General features: G+C 32.0%; 2 protein-coding genes across 2 annotated transcripts in view; one reads left to right on the top strand and one right to left on the bottom strand.

Moving 5' to 3' along the window:
• Positions 1-12,188, top strand: part of LOC113386960 (dolichyl-diphosphooligosaccharide--protein glycosyltransferase subunit STT3B) — a gene marked incomplete at its 5' end in the record, with an annotated part of 26,977 nt that extends 14,789 nt beyond the window's left edge. The window contains 1 exon segment of the mRNA XM_026624719.1: positions 11,750-12,188. Coding sequence (XP_026480504.1) covers positions 11,750-11,827 — 78 coding nt within the window.
• A 3,814-nt stretch (positions 12,189-16,002) lies between these two features.
• LOC113385062 (28S ribosomal protein S2, mitochondrial) lies at positions 16,003-17,102 on the bottom strand. Its single transcript, XM_026622866.1, has 3 exons — positions 16,952-17,102; positions 16,797-16,877; positions 16,003-16,735 (listed from the first exon to the last, which is right to left on the bottom strand). Exons 1-3 carry the CDS (start codon positions 16,971-16,973, stop codon positions 16,059-16,061), a joined length of 780 nt encoding a protein of 259 aa, XP_026478651.1. The 5' UTR covers positions 16,974-17,102; the 3' UTR covers positions 16,003-16,058.
• Positions 17,103-18,920: the final 1,818 nt, after the last annotated feature.

An 18,920-nucleotide genomic window follows, 5' to 3' on the forward strand; every position in this document is an offset into this window, starting at 1 on the left:
TAACCTATATACATACATACACACATAAACAATCAATTTTTTCTAAGGTATGCCAAAATGTTTAGAAACCTTTGAAACGTGAAGATATGCAAAAAAAATTATTTTCAATTTTTGGCTCATTTCTATAACTTACCCTAAGGGAAGTTAAAAAGTTCAAAAGTTTTAAAAAATTTAAAGCTTTTAAAAAATTTTAATTACGGTACGGGAAGTTCCAGCGATTTTCCTTAAGGCACAATGCCATGCACCACTAATTATCTTTTCAAGTTACAATTATTTTTTACCTTTTTCCCTTCCCTCAGTGGTCTGACAGCAATATCAACATACTTCCTAACGAAAGAGCTCTGGTCAGCCGGTGCTGGTCTATTCGCAGCCTGTTTCATAGCGATCGTTCCAGGCTACATAAGTCGATCGGTTGCCGGTTCCTACGACAACGAAGGAATTGCCATATTCGCTCTACAATTCACCTACTTCCTATGGATAAAATCAGTAAAAACCGGCTCTGTGTTCTGGGCAACTGCAGCAGCCCTCGTGTACTTCTACATGGTCAGCGCATGGGGCGGTTACGTTTTTATCATCAACCTGGTGCCTCTGCACGTGTTTACGTTGCTGCTGATGGGACGATACTCTCCGAGATTGTTTACGAGTTACACAACATTTTATATACTAGGACTTCTGTTTTCGATGCAAATTCCGTTTGTCGGTTTCCAACCGATCAGGACCAGTGAGCACATGGCTGCCTCAGGAGTCTTCCTGCTACTGATTGCAGTTGCTGCTTTAAAATACACGCAAACGATGCTCTCCAAGGCCGAGTTCCAAAAACTGTTTTTAGTCGGAGGCTTCACGGCGGCCGTTGTTGTGTTTTTGGGGGTCGTGGCGCTCACTTTGTTGGGTGTAGTTGCGCCCTGGAGTGGAAGATTTTATTCTTTGTGGGATACAGGATATGCTAAGATTCATATTCCGATTATTGCAAGTGTTTCGGAACATCAGCCCACGACCTGGTTTTCGTTCTGTTTCGATCTGCACATCCTGGTGTATACGTTCCCTGTTGGACTGTGGTACTGCGTGAAGAATATTAATGACGAACGAGTATTTGGTAAGTTGTAAAATATACAATGCATTTTATTAAATTATTTTTAACTATTGTTTTCTTTTTCCAGTTGTTCTTTATGCTTTGAGTGCTGTGTATTTTGCTGGTGTCATGGTTCGTTTGATGTTAACTCTGACTCCGGTTGTCTGTGTGCTGTCGGGAATAGCATTCTCCTGTCTGTTGGACTTGTACTTAAGGGAAGATGAATCGACTGGGTCTTCTACCGATGTTAACGATAGCGAAGGCGATGATGGAAATAGTTCTACTAAATATGATAAGGTGAGATAATGAGAATGACCGGGCAATTCTGCCTACGCTATCTTATGCTTGTTTCTTGTTAGTGAAACGTGAAAATGTCTATTTGCTGTGCGATCAGGCGTATTTTACATATAAACACAGCAAGGAAGAATCGTACGATAACTGCAGCATCTAGAATTCTGTTATTATAACATTGCTCCTTGATTGTTTATAAGTAAAATACTACCCAGACCTTTTTAGAGGACTTTCTCAGACTGCCCAGAACTTTTCTAATTTTTCTAGAATATTTTTTGGTTGTTCAGAACATTTTTAGACCGTCCAGAACTATTTCAGATCGTCCAGAACATTTTCAGGCCGTACAGAACGTTTTTCATATTATCCAGACCATTTTTAGATAGTGCAGAACTTTTTCAAACTGCCCAGAACATTTTTGAACCGTCCAACAAAATTTTCAGACTGCCCAGAACTTTTATTTAGACTGCCCAGAACTTTTATTAGACTGTTGAGAATTTGTGTGTACTGCCAAGAACATTTTTAGACCGCCAAGAACATTTTTAGACCGCCAAGAACATTTTTAGACCGCCAAGAACATTTTTAGACCGCCAAGTACATTTTTAGACCGTCAAGTACATTTTTAGACCGCCAAGAACATTTTTAGACCGTCAAGTACATTTTTAGACCGCTAAGAACATTTTTTAGACCGCCAGAACTTTTTTAGACTCGAAAATATTTTTTGATGCTTTCTTAGAACATTTTGTAACTTTCTTGGAACAATTTCAAATTTTCTAAGAACATTTTGAGACTTTTTAAGAACATTTTGAGATTTTCTTAGAACATTTTGAGACTTTCTTGGAACATTTTGAGGCTTTTTAAGAACATTTTGAGACTTTCTAAAAACATTTTGAGACGATCTTAGAACATTTTGAGACTATCTAAGAACACGTTGGGAATATATAGAACATTTTGAGAATATCTAACACTTTTCAGGAGTATTTAGGACATTTTAGGACTGTTCAGAACATTTTCAGGATTGTTCAGAACATTTTCAGAACTGTTCAGAACATTTTCAGGACTATCGAATTTTTTTACACTATTTACAATATTTTGAGACTCTAAGAACATTTTCAGATTTTCTAAGAACATTTTGAGACTATCTAAGAACACTTTGGGAATATCTAACACATTTCAGTACTAAACATATTCTAATTTTAGAATATGTAGAATATTTTGGGAATATCTAGAACATTTTCAAGATTACCTAAATATTTCTTTAGACTGTTTAGATTTTGGAATATTCTCAGGCAATAAAATCAAATTCAATCTTATTGGAAGTCGCATTAGAAGTTTTACTTTGTTAAGACATTACTCTTAGGGGGCGTCCATTAATCCACTAAATTTTCAAAAAAAATTAAAAAAATGACGATTTTTTCGTGAATTCGAAAAAATTGCTCGAAAAATTTTACTAAAAAATCGTCCAAAAATCACTAAAAAATCGATCACGTGATCATTTTTTATATAAGATTTGTACTAATATTTAACCTTAAAATGTAATGACATGAAACACTAATAAATGAACAATATGCTTCACGCTTTCGGTGACGTACGCACCTACAAAGTCACGCATACAACGACACATGATACGACGACCTTGGCGTAACGCACTTTCGTTGCATTTGTACGGATTTACACTCTAGTCGCTCCTAAACAAGTTTTACTTCAATATATAAATTATGTATATGTATATTTATTAGATAAAATTTATTTTTCTTCTCCAGGCCGGTAAATTACGTAAGTTACGACACGAACAAACCCACGAAGCAGGCGCCGCAGGACACGGTTCCGGCTTGGGAGCAAACATGCGCAGTATTGTGATAATTATAATGATGATGTTACTGATGATGTTTGCCGTACATTGCACCTGGGTCACAGGAAACGCCTATTCGAGTCCATCAATCGTCCTGGCTTCCTACAGCGGCGACGGGTAAGTAGACAAATAATTGTAAGACACAAAAAAACAAAGCAAAATTTGCATTCTTTATGGAGAGTTATGACAAACGGCTCAAAATCTACGCATATCACTTTCACGCTGCGTACTGTGAAATGATATAATGGGTTTGGTTGTAGGGTTTAGGTATGGGTTGGGAGGTCCGATTGTTGGTAGATCCAACGTCCTGGTTAGTGGTTACTGTAGTAGATTCTTTATAAGATATTGTAATAATGTCCGTCCAACCCTTTCCTGGTGCCTTGGGTCGAACAGTAGGAGTAATGTTTGATTTACTGGTTTGATAATAGCTCTCTTCAGAATAGTGGGTTCTTTCAGTAAGGTATTTGCTGGAAGAGATAGACTTCTGGTTTTCAATATAAAAATCCACTTGTAATATTAAACACTGTATGATATCTAAGACTACTCTTAAGACATAATCACTTAACCAGACTCTTTCCTAAGACATCACTCGGCTAGACTCTTGTCTAAGACATCACTAGTTTATACAAATAATTTTGAATCATTATATATTGTATTGGACGTGACAAATGCGGGATGGCGTGCTTCCGCGTTCATGCGAAGATCTTGGACTTTAATTAACATTGAAGAATAAATTCATATTTTATTAAAAACACGTACGAGCATGTTATTACAGAACAACTGGTATATGCCCTACAATTAAGTTAAATGGACAGGAAATCCTAGTAAAAGATAGCGTAAAATATCTCGGAATACTCCTAGACACAAAATTGAACTGGAGAGTTCACATTAACAAGAAAAAACAGCAGATTGATGAACTATTTAAAAAACATTACTGGCTACTGAATAAATTATCTACCTAAACTAGATACTGTATCTGAAAGGTTACTTTCACCTAGGTTGTGTTTCATGCAAATTAGACGATTGCGACATGCAAATGGACAATTTGGAATGTTTGGCCAAATTATAAATGTGCCTGTTGACATTAATAATATGGTTAATATATTACCTCGTAATATTGATGATGATCATTGCATTAACATTCACATAAAAAAGCAAATGATTCATAGATCAAGCTATGTGCAGGGCTTGATAAATAGAACAAATATAAAAGTATGGCTTCAATTTGTTAGGCAAGACGGATATTACAGCTGTTCAAGGAATGAGATTATATAGTCAGCAAAAAAGTAAAAAAATACAAACAGTAAATGAATGTATGTTAATATAAATTACATGAAGTTCTTCAAACACGATTATTACAGGATGAGTTAATTTGCAAAAACTATTATTTGCTTATATTTTATATCAAATCATATTACGGATATTATTTTCATGCAAATTCTATCCTTTGCACTCTTATTTATGTTATTATCTGTCAATATTACTTGATGTTAATAATTTAACAGTTGTAATACTTATTGAAATTAAAAAACCAAAACTTACATTATCTTTCTATCTTTTATCCAGTACCAGACAGATCCTGGACGATTTCCGCGAAGCCTACTACTGGTTGTCCCAAAACACGGCAGACGATGCTCGTGTCATGTCCTGGTGGGATTACGGTTACCAGATAGCAGGAATGGCCAATCGGACGACCCTGGTGGATAATAATACATGGAATAATAGTCATATAGCCCTGGTGGGTAAAGCAATGTCCAGCAAGGAGGAAGACGCTTATGAAATCATGACCAGTTTGGATGTCGATTATGTTCTGGTTATTTTTGGAGGAGTCATCGGTTATTCGGGGGATGATATTAATAAGTTTTTGTGGATGGTCAGGATTGCAGAGGGGGAGCATCCTAAGGATATAAAGGTGATAATTGATAATGAATGATTTTATTTTTGTTTTTAATTTTTTAACTGCCAAAGCAGAAGTTTGTTTTTGCAAAAACTTGAGATTTGGTAATTTTATGTTTTCTCCTTGATGTTTCAAGTAATTACTGATTTGGAGAATGTATATGTGATTTTTAACTTTAAGAACATTTTGAGATCTTGAGAACATTTTGGGACTCTAAAAACATTTTGAGACTTTCTAAGAACATTTTCTGATTTTCTAAAAACATTTTGAGGCTCTAAGAACATTTTTAGATTTTCATAAGAACATTTTCAGATTTTCTAAGAACATTTTAGATTTTCTAAGAACATTTCGAGACTCTAAGAATATTTTTAGATTTTTTAAGAACATTTTGAGACTCTAAGAACATTTTTAGATTTTATAAGCATATTTTTAGATTGTATAAGAAAATTTTGGTACTTTCTAAGAATAGTTTGAACTCTAAAAACATTTTTAGATTTTATAAGAACGTTTTTAGATTTTATAAGAACATTCTCAGATTTTATAAGAACATTTTGAGACTCTGAGAACATTTTAGATTTTCTAAGAACATTTTGAGACTCTAAGAATATCTTCAGATTTTCTAAAAACATTTCTGATTTTCTAAGAACATTTTTAGATATTATAAGAACATTTTGAGAATTTCTAGAAACATTTTGAGACTATCTGAGAACATTTTGAGACTTTCTAAGAACATTTCAGAATTTATAATAACATTTCGAGACTTTCTAAGAACATTTCAAAACTCTAAGAACATTTTGAGACTTTAAGAACATTTTGAGACTTTAAGAACATTTTGAGACTCTAAGAACATTTTGAGACTTTCTAAGAACATTTTGAGACTCTAAGAACATTTTCAGATTTTATAAGAACATTTTGAGACTTTCTAAGAACATTTTCAGATTTTATAAGAACATTTTGAGACTATCCAAAACATTTTTGTCTTGCCGAAAACATTTTGCGACTTTTTAAGAACGTTTTTAGACTTTCTAAGATCATTTAATATTTTGAGACTTTTCTATGAACATTTTGGGACTTTCTAAGAACATTTTGAGACTTTCTAAAGACATTTTGAGACTTTCTAAAACATTTAGAGACTTTCTAAGAACATTTTGAGACTCTAAGAACATTTTTAGGTTTTCTAGAAACATTTTCAGATTTTCTAGTTACATTTTGAGACTCTAAGAACATTTTTAGATTTTATAAGAACATTTTGAGACTTTCTAAGAACATTTCGAGACTCTAAGAACATTTCTAGATTTTATAAGAATATTTTTAGATTTTATAAGAACATTTTGAGAGTTTCTAGGAACATTTTGAGACTTTCTAAGAACATTTCAAGACTCCAAGAACATTTTTAGATTTTACAAGAACATTTTGAGACTTCTAAGGAACATTTGGAAACTTTCTAGGAACATTTTGACACTATCTAAGAACATTTCGGGACTCTAAGAACATTTCGAGACTCTAAGAACATTTTCAGATTTTCTAGAAACATTTTCAGATTTTCTAGGAACATTTTGAGACTTTCTAGGAACATTTTGAGACTTTCTAGGAACATTTTGAGACTTTTTAAGAACATTTCGAAACTTTAAGAACATTTTCAGGTTTTCTAAAAACATTTTGAGGCTCTAAGAACATTTTTAGATTTTATAAGAACATTTTGAGACTATCTAAGAACATTTTTAGATTTTATAAGAACATTTTGTGACTTTCAAAGAACATTTTCAGACTCTAAGAACATATTTAGACTTTCTAAGAAAACTATTAGGACGTCGACGTTTTCTCAAAAACTGCTGGACCAATTACAAAATAATAGACTGATCTAATTTAACTATTTTGTGTTCAGAAATTTGAAAATTTCAGGTTTTATTTCTGCTAAAAAAAACCTTTCAAATGATACCCCACATGCTATAAAACATGCCAACTAAAATTTTTGAGGTAAAACTTCTTTAGGCTCATTTGCTACAAATTTGAAAAATGTGTATATTTTCTGTACAGAGCACATAGTTAATGATAGTATTTGCTACCAAAGGTACATCTTATATATTTTTGAAAAATCTATAAATTTTAACCTTCCAATATTTTTTGCAATAATAAATATTTGTGTTTACGTTTTTATTGCAATATCAATCATTTATTTGATAAAATCGTTTTCTACTCGTCGAGACCTTTTAAACGATACCCAACATGCCAAAAAACACTATTTGAAATTTTTGAAGTAAAACTTCTTTAAGCTCGTATACTACAAATTCATTAAAAGTGTATAAACCACATAGTTAAATTCAGTATTCGGATTCTACTAAAATTTACCTTTCAAATGATACCCTACAGCAATAAAAGATACAATCTATATTTTATCGAAGTAAAACTTCTTCAAGCTGGTTTACTACAAATTCATTAAAAGTGGATAAACCACATAGTTAATTTCAGTATTCGGATTCTACTAAAAAGAACCTTTCAAATGATACCCCACATGCTATAACAAACACAAACTAAAAAAATTGAAGTAAAACTTCTTTAAGCTCCTTTACTACAATTTCATTTAAAGTGCTAATTTTGTTGACAAACCATATAGTTAATATAAGTATTTGGATTCTATTCAAAAGGACCTTTCAAATGATACCTCACATGCCATAACAAATTTGATATAAAATTTTTTAAGTAAAACTTCTTTAAGTTCGTATGCTACAAATTCATTTAAAGTGCATTCATTTTGACAAACGATATAGTTAATGTAAATATTTGGATTATACTAAAAAGGACCTTTCAAATGAAACCCAACAAGCCGAAAAAAACACAATTTAAATTTTTGAAGTAAAACTTCTTTGAGCTCGTATACTACAAATTCATTCAAAGTACATATTTTGTTGACAAACCATATAATTAATTGAAGTATTTGGGTTCTACTAAAAAGGATCTTTCAAACGATACCCAACAAGCCAAAATAAAACACTATTAAAAATTTTGAAGTAAAACTTCTTTAAGCTCGTACACTACAAATACGTTAAAAGTGCTTAATATAAGACATCAAGTGGAAATTATATTATTTTTTAGTAAATTGCTGTTTGCATTTTTTTTACTGTGTCTATTATCCTTTTAGGAAAGTGACTACTTCACCGACCGCGGCGAATTCCGTGTGGACGCCGGCGGAGCGCCCGCCCTTCTGAATTCCCTAATGTACAAACTGAGTTACTATCGTTTCGGAGACTTCAGACTGGACTACAGGGGTCCGTCGGGCTTCGACAGGACACGGAACGTAGTCATCGGAAATAAAGATTTCGAACTCAAGTATCTGGAGGAGGCCTACACGACTGAACACTGGCTGGTCAGGGTGTACAGAGTCAAGAAGCCCGATGAGTTCAACAGGCCGAGGATCGAACAGGCTAATAGAGTCGTCAAGACGAAACAGCTGGTTTCGAAAAAGGTAAGGGAAAAGATTTTTGGTAGAATTTTTGAAACTAAGAAACATGCGACGCAAAGTGAATTGAGATGTAAAGATCATATGTAGGCAAGCAAAACTTTTTGAAAAGAAATTATTTTGATATAATGCATGGAAGAAGTGAAAGTTCTTAAGGGGGGGGGGCGTCCACAAATTACGTGATCCATTTTTTTGGGAATATTTGGATCCTCCCCTCCCTCCCGAGGATATCTTGTGATATTTAGAATTACCCTCCCTCACCCCCAACAAACATCACGTGCATTTTTAGTTACACAAAATGTTCCGAACGAGTTTTTCGAATTTACGATAGAAACATTTTTTTTTTGATTTTTGAAAATATAGGTAAAAAATAAATACACGTGATATTTTACTCGACCCCTCTTTCTTTTTCCTCACTTGATTTTTTGTCAAACTATATATATATATATATATATAATATATATATATATATATATATATATTATATATATATATATAAATTATTTCTAAATTATCTAAATTATTTTTAGTTGAATATTTTTAGACTACTTACGATATTTTTAGACAATTTGCAACATTTTCAAGCAGTTTACAACACTTTCGGACAATTTAGAACCTTTTCAGACTTTATGACGACATTTTAAGGCAATTTGCACTATTTTCAGACAGTTTACAATATTTATAGTTGGTTTGCAACATTTCCAAACAGTTTGCAACATTTTTAGACAATATAAAACATTTTTATGCGAGCTAACTACATTTTCAGACAGTTTGTAACGTTTTCAGACAGTTTGAAACATTTTCAGACAATTTAAAACATTTTTAGGCAATTTGCATCATTTTAAGACAGTTTACAATATTTTCAGACAGCTTGTAACATTTTCAGACAAATTATAACATTTTCAGACAGTTTATAACATTTTTAAACAATTAACAATATTTTCAGACAGCTTAGAACATTTTTCAGGCTTCAGGCCGACATTTTTAAATTGTTTGCAACATTTTCAGACAATGCGATATCTTCAGGTAGGAAAACATTTTTAGGCTTTAGGGCGACATTTTAAGACAGTTTGCAACAATTTCAGACAATTTAAACATTTTCGGGCCGTTTAGAACATTTTTAAACAATTTATAACATTCTCAGACAATTTTCAGACAGTTCACAATATTTTCAGACTTCAGGACGACATTTTGCAACATTTTCAGACAATCTACAATATTTTCAGATGGTTTGCAACATTTTCAGACAGTTTAGAACATTTTTTAGGCTTCCTAAGCCTACATCGTTTTCAGACAATTTGTAACATTTTTAGGCTTTTCAGAACACTTTTAAACAATTTATAACATTTTCAGACAATTTGCAACATTTTCAGGTAGCTTACGATACTTTCAGCTAGTTTGCAATATTTTCAGGCTATATATAATTTTTAGGTTTTTTCAAATTTACAACATTTTTTGACAGTTTACAACATTGTCAGACAGTTTACGATATTTTTAGACAATTTGCAACATTTTCATGATTCAGAACGATGTTTTAAGACAGTTTACAGCATTTTTAGACAGTTTACAGTATTTTCAGACAGTTTACAGTATTTTCAGACAGTTAACAACATTTTCAGGTAGTGTACAACATTTTTCGATAAATTAGAACGATTTTTAGACATTCTAGAGCATTTTCAGGGTTCATCATTGTCATTTTGAGACAATCTACTACATTTTTAGACTTGGATTAACATTTTTATACTTGGATTAACATTTTTAGACATTTTGCAACATTTTCAGACAGTTTATAATGTATTGAGGTAATTTTCAACATTTTCGACAATTTGCAATTTTTTTAAGCAGTTTACAACACTTTCAGACAACTTACAACATTTTTAGGCTGTTCAAAACATGTTTAAACATTTTATAACATTTACAGACATTCTGCAATATTTTCAGGCAGTTTAAAACATTTTCAGGTTTCAGGACGACATCTTAAGACAATTTGCAACATTTTTAGACAATTTACAACATTTTCAAACAATTTGCAATATTTTCAGACAGCTTATGAAAGTCTGCAATATTTTCAGACAATTTACAACATTTTCAAGCAATCTGTAATATTTTCAGGAAGTTTACGACATTTTCAGACAATTCAGAACATTTTCATTCAGACAGTTTAGAACATTTTTCAGGTTTTAGGCCGACATTTTGAGACAGTCTATAACATTTTCAGACTATGTACAACATTTTGAAACAGTTTTCAACCTTTTTAGGTCGTTCAGAACATTTTTAAAAATATTTGCAGCATTTTTAGACATTCTAATGTTGTAAGTTGTTTAGAAATGTTACAGAACGATTAGAAATATTTTCAGACAGTTTAAAATATTATCAGGCTTCAGGGCGACATTTTAAGACGGTCTGCAATATTTTCAGACAATCTACTGCATTTTCATATAGTTTACAATGTATTTAGGCAGCTTACAACATTTTTAGATAATCTATAATATTGTCAAGCATTTTACAACATTTTCAGACAATTTAGAACATTTTCAGGCTTCATGTTATCAATTGTGCATTTGAAGAACTTCATGTAATTAAAATTAACATACATTCATTGACTGCTTGTATTTTTTTTTTACTTTTTCGCTGGCGATACAGTCTCATTCTTTGAACAACTGTAGTATCTGTTTCGCTTATAAAAATAATTTCCATTTGAATAACTTCAAAGATTTATAGAAATCTAGGAATAATATAGAAATAAATTTCTAATCTAATAAACTTACGTTTAGTACACGGCACAAATGTTTAATTTGTTTTATTATTTTCAAGAAACAGGGTAAAATATTCTTCTGATTGAGGCATTTTGCATTGAATCAAGATTTGTACTACGATGTAAGTTTAAAATGTTTATTTATCTATGCTGATTTTCTTGTCGATATCGGTACGCATACAACGACAGATCTCGATTCACATACGCGACGACTAATCACAATCGACCCGTATAGAAATGATATCATCGAGAGCGAATGACGAATCATTGGCACTCGATCCTTATCTTGTACGGATTTACACCCTAGTCGCACCTAAATAAGTTTTACTTCAATTAACCTGATTATCAATTTTAGAAAATCTAACGACGTGTGCCTTATGTGTATTTCTAATTCAGAGTTTTAATTATTTTTTTCCTCTTTCTATTTCCAGACGACAAGACGCAGAAAAGGTACCTTAAAAAATCGCCCCACAATAGTTAAAGGCAAAAGGACGATAGCAACTAAATAACATAAAATTATTATATAAAGATTCCAATCAATTATCATCATCACCGTCGTCGTCGGCCACAAAGATGAGAACCAACCGGCGACTGATGATCTAACACAATGATGATGATGATGATGATGATGATGATATGTATATATGTAATGTTTTTACGGTGTTAATTTACTATTATCGGGACGAATCAGATTTTATTTATTAAGAAATGGTAAGTCAGTCACAAATATTTTTTCTAAGAGATGAATGATGCACAATCACAAAACAAAACAAAACAAAACGAATAGTTATGATTTTAATTTTCTAATTTTATGTATGATGTACTTCTTGTTGTGTATTTTATATGCAATATTGAATAAATGAGAGTTGACCAAGGTATAATATAATTTATAATTAATATAAATTATAATTTCTTGATATTTTTGCCAGAATATTTGATTCATGGGGCGTAAGCATGGAACAAATACGCTTTACTCTGTACGAGTGTTTTTAGCGTATCACAGATGGTAATAAATGATGCTTCAAATCTTAAAACACAGTGTCTTTTAATATAGTACGCGTACTTTAAACGTTCATGTACTAATTTTATATATACACAAGTGGTGTATGGCATCGTAGCTTAAGGCAAATTGCTGGAACTTTTTGTACCAAAAATTAATGATTTTTAAACAGATTCATTTTTTTTTAGAACCATGAAAAAAGTCGATTTTTGGAAAATTATAATTTTTTGACAAAAATTTACTTCTTTCTTTTTGAAAAAAACAAGACTTTTAGAAGAAAAATGTATTTTGAAATATTTTGGAAATTCTGAACTTTTTTTCAAAGCAATCGTACTGCTTTAACAATATAGAGACAAAATATCGAAGCGCATAAGCGTCGCGCCGCCGTCTAACGGATAAAAATTGGTACGGAACCCATAGGAATGTAAAAACAAATTTATACTTAGTGTTAAAATCTCTATAAAATATCTGATAATTTGATGTGCATATGTCTAATGATCATTTTTGACCGCCAAATAGCATTATTTTTCTTTTTTTTTCTATTAGATTTCCGAAACCGCTAGACTTGCCATCCAAAAATTTAATCAGTTCTTCATTTCGTCAATACAAATAAAATGTTTTTTGAATCATGCAAATCGGACGCTCCGTTCTCTTAAAAGCGGAATTATTAATTTTGGCACTTTTTGCCTTGAATTTTCGAAACGGCTTGACCTGCCTTTGCAAAAAGCTAATTAGCACGTCTCCTTATCAATAGGAATCGAATGTTATTTAAATTATTCAAATCGCTTCATCCGTGTTCCCGAAATCGTCGACGAAAATTTGTAGCCGCACATACACACACACACACACACATACATACATACATACACACATACATACAATACATACATACATACATCCATTTTTAACTTCCCGTAGGGCAAGTTATAGTAATCGCAAAAAAATCGAAAATCAAAATTTTTATATATCTTTACGTTTCAGAGGTTTCTGAACATTTTGGCATACCTTAGAAAAAATGGATGTATGTGTGTGTGTGTGTGTGTGTGTATGTGTGTATGTGTGTGTGTGTGTGTATGTATGTATGTGTGTGTATGTATGTGCGGATACAAATTTTCGTCGACGATTTCGGGAACACGGATCAACCGATTTGAATAATTCAAAAAACATTCGATCCGTATTGATAAGGAGACGTGCTGATTAGTTTTTGGCAAAGGCAGGTCAAGCCGTTCCGAAGATACGGGGCAAAAAGTTCCGAAAACGGTAACTCAGTTTTTAAGAGAACGGAGCGTTCGATTTTAATAATTCAAAAAACATTTTATTTGTATTGACAAGATGAAGAATCGATACAACTTTCATGAAGGTAGGTCCAGCGGTTTCGGAGATATAGAGGAAAAAGTAAAAAAATGAGCCATTTGGCGGTCAAAAATGATCATTAGACATATGCACATCAAATTATCAGACATTTTATAGAGATTTTAACAATAAGTATACATTTTGTTAACATTCCTATCGGTTCCGTACCAATGCTTATGCGTTAGACAGCGACGCGGCGCTTACGCGCTTTATATTTTGTCCCTATGTAGTTAAAGCAGTACGATTGCTTTGAAAAAAAAAGTTCAGATCTTCCACAATATGTCAAAATAAAGAGAAAAAAAATTTTTTCAAAAAAAAAAAATTTTTTTAAAAAAAAAATTTTTTTAAATTTTTTTTTTCCAAAAAAACTAATTTTTTGTCCAATTTATAGTTTCTCAAAAATCTTATTTTTTCAAAGTAATTTTTTTTCAAAAATGTTAATCGTTTTAAAAAAAATAATAATTTTTGGTACGGGAAGTTTCAGCAATTAGCCTTAAGGCACGATGCCCTAATTGCCTTAAGACAGAATTCCACTTACAGCTAGTTTCTAAAAAAAATTGAACATGAAAATTTTTATATATTTTTACGTTTGAAAGGTTTCTAAACATTTTGGTATATCTTAAAGAAAATGCATGTGTGTGTGTGCGGATACAAATTTTCGTCGACGATTTCGGAAGAAGGGATCTGCCGGTTTGAATGATTCAAAAAAACATTTGATTCCAATAGGAAGATGTACTGATTAGTTTTTGGCAGAGGCAGGTCCAGTCGTTTCGGAGATATGTCCCCAAAAGTGCCAAAAACGGTAATTCAGTTTTTGAGAGAACGGAGTACCCGATTTGAATGACTCAAAAATCATTTTACTTGCATTGACAAAATGAAGAATTGGTTAAATTTTTGGAAAGGCAGGTGTAGCGGTTTTAGAGATACAGAAGAAAATGTAAAAAAAAAGATAAAATTGGTGGTCAAAAATGAGGGGCAAAAATTGCCAAAAATGGAATTTCAGTTTTCGAGAGAACGGAGCGCCCGATTTGAATGATTCAAAAAACATTTTACTTGTATTGATAAAATAAAAAATTTACAATAAAAAATACTTTAAAATTTTCAAAAATATACAAAGTTTTATACTTCCTATATGAAATTTAATTTTACAATTCAATTTCAAAATGTATATATTTCAAATGGGTTATTCTAATCGCAAGAAATATATCCTCAGATGGATTCATTTAGCAACTCGTGTTAATGTATAATTTATACATTCAAGTGTTTGAAAGTGCATTGATATTATCGTCACTGTATATTATATGAACGGTAAAATATATAGTGATTATAATTATCTATTTGAAAATGTTTAAAACAAATGTTATTAATCATTGATCAATATTTATTGATTAATTATTTTTTTCCCTTGAATATTTAATTCTGGTACGGGAAGTTCCAGCAATTTGCCTTAAGGCACGATGCCATACACCACTAGTTAATTGTTATTTTTGCCAGAATTTTTAACTTACCGTAGGGTAAGTTATTGTAATGGGCCGAAAATCGGAATTGAAAATTTTTACATTTCTCTACGTTTTGAAGGTTTCTGAACATTTTGGCATACCTCAGAAAAAATGGATGTGTGTTTTGTATGTCCGCGTTTTCGGGCGCACGGATCAACCGATTTGAATGGTTCAAAAAACATTCGATTTTTATTGATAGGGAGATGTGCTGATTAGTTTTTGGCAAAGGCAGGTCCAGCCATTTCGAACATACAGAGCTAAATGTGCAAAAAATAGAAATTATAGACTTTTTGAGAGAACGGAGTATCCGATTTGAATGATCTAAAAAACATTCAATTAGTAATGATTGGGAGAAGTGTTTATTAGTTTTTGGCAAAGGTAGGCCCAGCCATTTCTAAGATACGGAGCTAAATGTACAAAAACTGGCAGTTTTTGAGAGAACTAAGCGTCCGATTTGAATGATTCAAAGAACTTTCTGCTTGTCTTAACAAAAAAATTGATTTTGGAAAAAAAAATTTGTTTCATTTTTTTTTTTTTTTAAATTTTTTGTATATCGAAAATAATTCACATTTTATTTTTAATTCTGACTATAGTTCTAATATACTTTAAACAAATAATTTCAACTCTGCAATTCAGTTTATATAATTCTTATAAATATTACACAATATTACAATATTTATAATAATCTGTTTGAAAACATTCAGTATTCCTCGAACGTTTCGTTACGGTACGGGAAGTTCCAGCAATTTGCCTTAAGGCACGATGCCACCCGCCCCACTAGTTAATTTTTTCTTGATTCTCTATGCTGTTGGTTTAATAAAACTAAACCAGGTTTGTTCTTTTAATTATTAACATTTATTAACTGCCTATTATATAACATAAATACATCTATACATTTTTATTATTATTATCGCTTCGTTCAGCTTCTTTCAGCATCTTCTCTCTGGCCTCCTTCCCCCGCAAAATAGCAGCCTTGAACAGTTTACAATAAAACTCAACCGTGACAGGAGTATCATCATTACCAGGAACAGGATAAGTGATCATCGTCGGATTACAATTCGTATCCACAATACCCACAGTCGGAATACACATCTTAGCCGAATCCCTCACGGCCGTATGTTGTAATAAAACATTATTTAAAGTGTTCAAGAAAATACACAAATCAGGCAATCTGGTCGTGGATCCGAATTGTGCTTCTGCATTTGTAAACACTCCGCCTTGCCACCATCTGGTGTGGGAGTACTCTCCGCATTCCTTGGCTGTTTTTTCGACCAAATGAGCGTTCTGTGGATTTCTGTTAAAGAACACGATGATTCCTCCCCTGTAGGCTATGTGGGCGGTGAAGTTTAGGGCTGCTCTTAAGTGTTCGGCTGTTTGGTCTAAGTCGAAAATTAGGTGGCCGAGACGGGAGCCGTAGATGTAGGGGCGCATGTGGTCGTTTAGGGAGCCTTCTTTGTGCCCGTAGTGGACTCGCGCGTTGAACAAGTCTTTTACGGTGAAGAGGTTGTGGACTTTGAAGTAGTCGGGGTGGGATAACACGTCGATGGCAGGGGTATTTGTTGGAACTGAAAATATTGTTAGCAGTCATCTTTTATTAGGCATAAACGTTTCATTATTTATTATTACCATCATCAACTTTTACACTTTCTTGAGCCTCTACTTGTGTTGACAATTTGGAACATGCTCTCAAAGCATTGAACTTTAAAGCTACAAAGAAATATGTGTAATGTTATGGGTAATGTATATTCATACATTTATTTAATGTTTTATTTATAACTTACGAATTAGTCTTTTGCACAGCATTTTTTTACAAATTCTATCAAAGTGTATTAAAATTAAAATATAAATAAAGTACCATATATTACGATTTTATCATGTAAATATGTGTGCTGTGATTGTGTATTTAATAGTATTTTGTCGTCATTGTGAAAATATTTGTCAAAATATCTTTTAAATATATTTATTTTGTTAAATAAGTCGAATTTGTGAAAACACAACCTATAAAAAATGTTGTGTGCTGTCACCGCATGGTTGGCGCTGGAATGTTGACAGTTGAGACATAGATAGCCATAATGAATTTGAAAAGACGCGCCATTTGTTGTCATATCTTTCTGAAAATTATACTCTATGCTACAAATGTTAAATAATAAATGAAAAATGTTTAGCGATTTAGCCACAATTTTGTTCTTTATATTTCAATTCAATTTTGTCTGAAAAGAAGATGATAAAAACACACTTTTTTGATAAAATAGTTAACTATCTATAATTGAATATACACTGCACTTTATCATTAAAAACGATTTTTTTCAATCAAAAGTGTGTAAACTTGTTTTTATTATCTCTTTTGATTGATTTGATTAACTTCTTTACACACTTTTAATTGAAAAAATCGTTTTTGATAACAGTAGTCGTTATTAAATCTGTTTTTTCTTAATAACCTTTATAAAAAAACTCTAATATTATGTTATATAATCAACTCATTTTCTCGCCGTAGAGCAAGTTATAGTAATCGTAAAAAAATCGAAAATGAAAATTTTTATGTTTTTTTATGTTTCAAAGATTTCTGAACATTTAGACATACCTTAGAAAAAATAGATGTATGTGTGTGCGGATACAAATTTTCGTCGACAATTTCGGGAACACGGATCAACCGATTTGAATATTTAAAAAAACATTCGATTCGTATTGATATGGAGACGTGTTGATTAGTTTTTGGCAAAGGCAGGTCTAGCCGTTCCGAAGATAAGGGGTAAAAAGTGCCAAAAACGATAACTCAGTTTTCAAGAGAACGGAGTATCCGATTTGAATGATCTAAAAAACATTCAATTTGTAATGATTGGGAGAAGAGGTGATTAGTTTTTGGCAAAGGCAGGTCCCGCCATTTTGAAGATACATTGCTAAATGTGCAAAAAATTGCAGTTTTTTAGTGAACTAAGAGTCCGATTTGAATGATCTAACAAACTTTCTGCTTGTATTGACAAAACAATTGCTTTTGAGGATATAAAATTATTACATCTTTTTTTTATTTTCCATAAAATATTTTTGTAATTTTAAATTAAAAACTCAAAAAATTCAAAAAATTACCCAGGTTAAGCACAGTCTAAGCGCCACTCTGGTACAAATCTTTACCCGAGTGCGTTTAGATTGTTTATGTTGTGGAGCACTTTTCCAATTTTGTGAAAACTATTGAAAAATGTGAAAATGCCACCAAACTAAGCACACTATAAGTAAAAATGTCGCACAGAATTATTTGCAAATGCGTTTAGACTGTGACTATACGGGAGCACTTTTTCAATTTTGTGTAAATTAGGCAACTATTTTTTTTTTTGAAATTGAATTCGAGATAAAGTGACGATTGTTAATGTTCTGGAGATAAATTGATTTATGATTTACATTTGATTTGCTCAGATATAACAAGATAGCAAAAATAATGAAAGTTATAGTATTTGTAATAATATATTTGAAAACGTTTAAAATTTCTCAAATATTTCATTACGGTACGGGAAGTTCCAGCAATTTGCCTTAAAGCACGATGCCATACACCACTAGTTCATTTATCATTAGATGTAGATGTAGACACTAATGTTTATTTACCATCCATATTCTTCATTTATCTATGGATTTATCTTATGTGACGTCACAATCGTACCGTCTCATCTCTCGCCCATAGACACTTCGTCCTCTATGCGAAGTACGTTAAATTAAAATGGCCGAGTAACGAGTAACAAGCACCAAACAGTCGGTGTTCCA

Source organism: Ctenocephalides felis, unplaced genomic scaffold (genome assembly GCF_003426905.1).
Source record: "Ctenocephalides felis isolate EL2017-DRISC unplaced genomic scaffold, ASM342690v1 CF-g0.4_SCAFFOLD_03571, whole genome shotgun sequence".
NCBI classification, from domain to species: domain Eukaryota; kingdom Metazoa; phylum Arthropoda; class Insecta; order Siphonaptera; family Pulicidae; genus Ctenocephalides; species Ctenocephalides felis.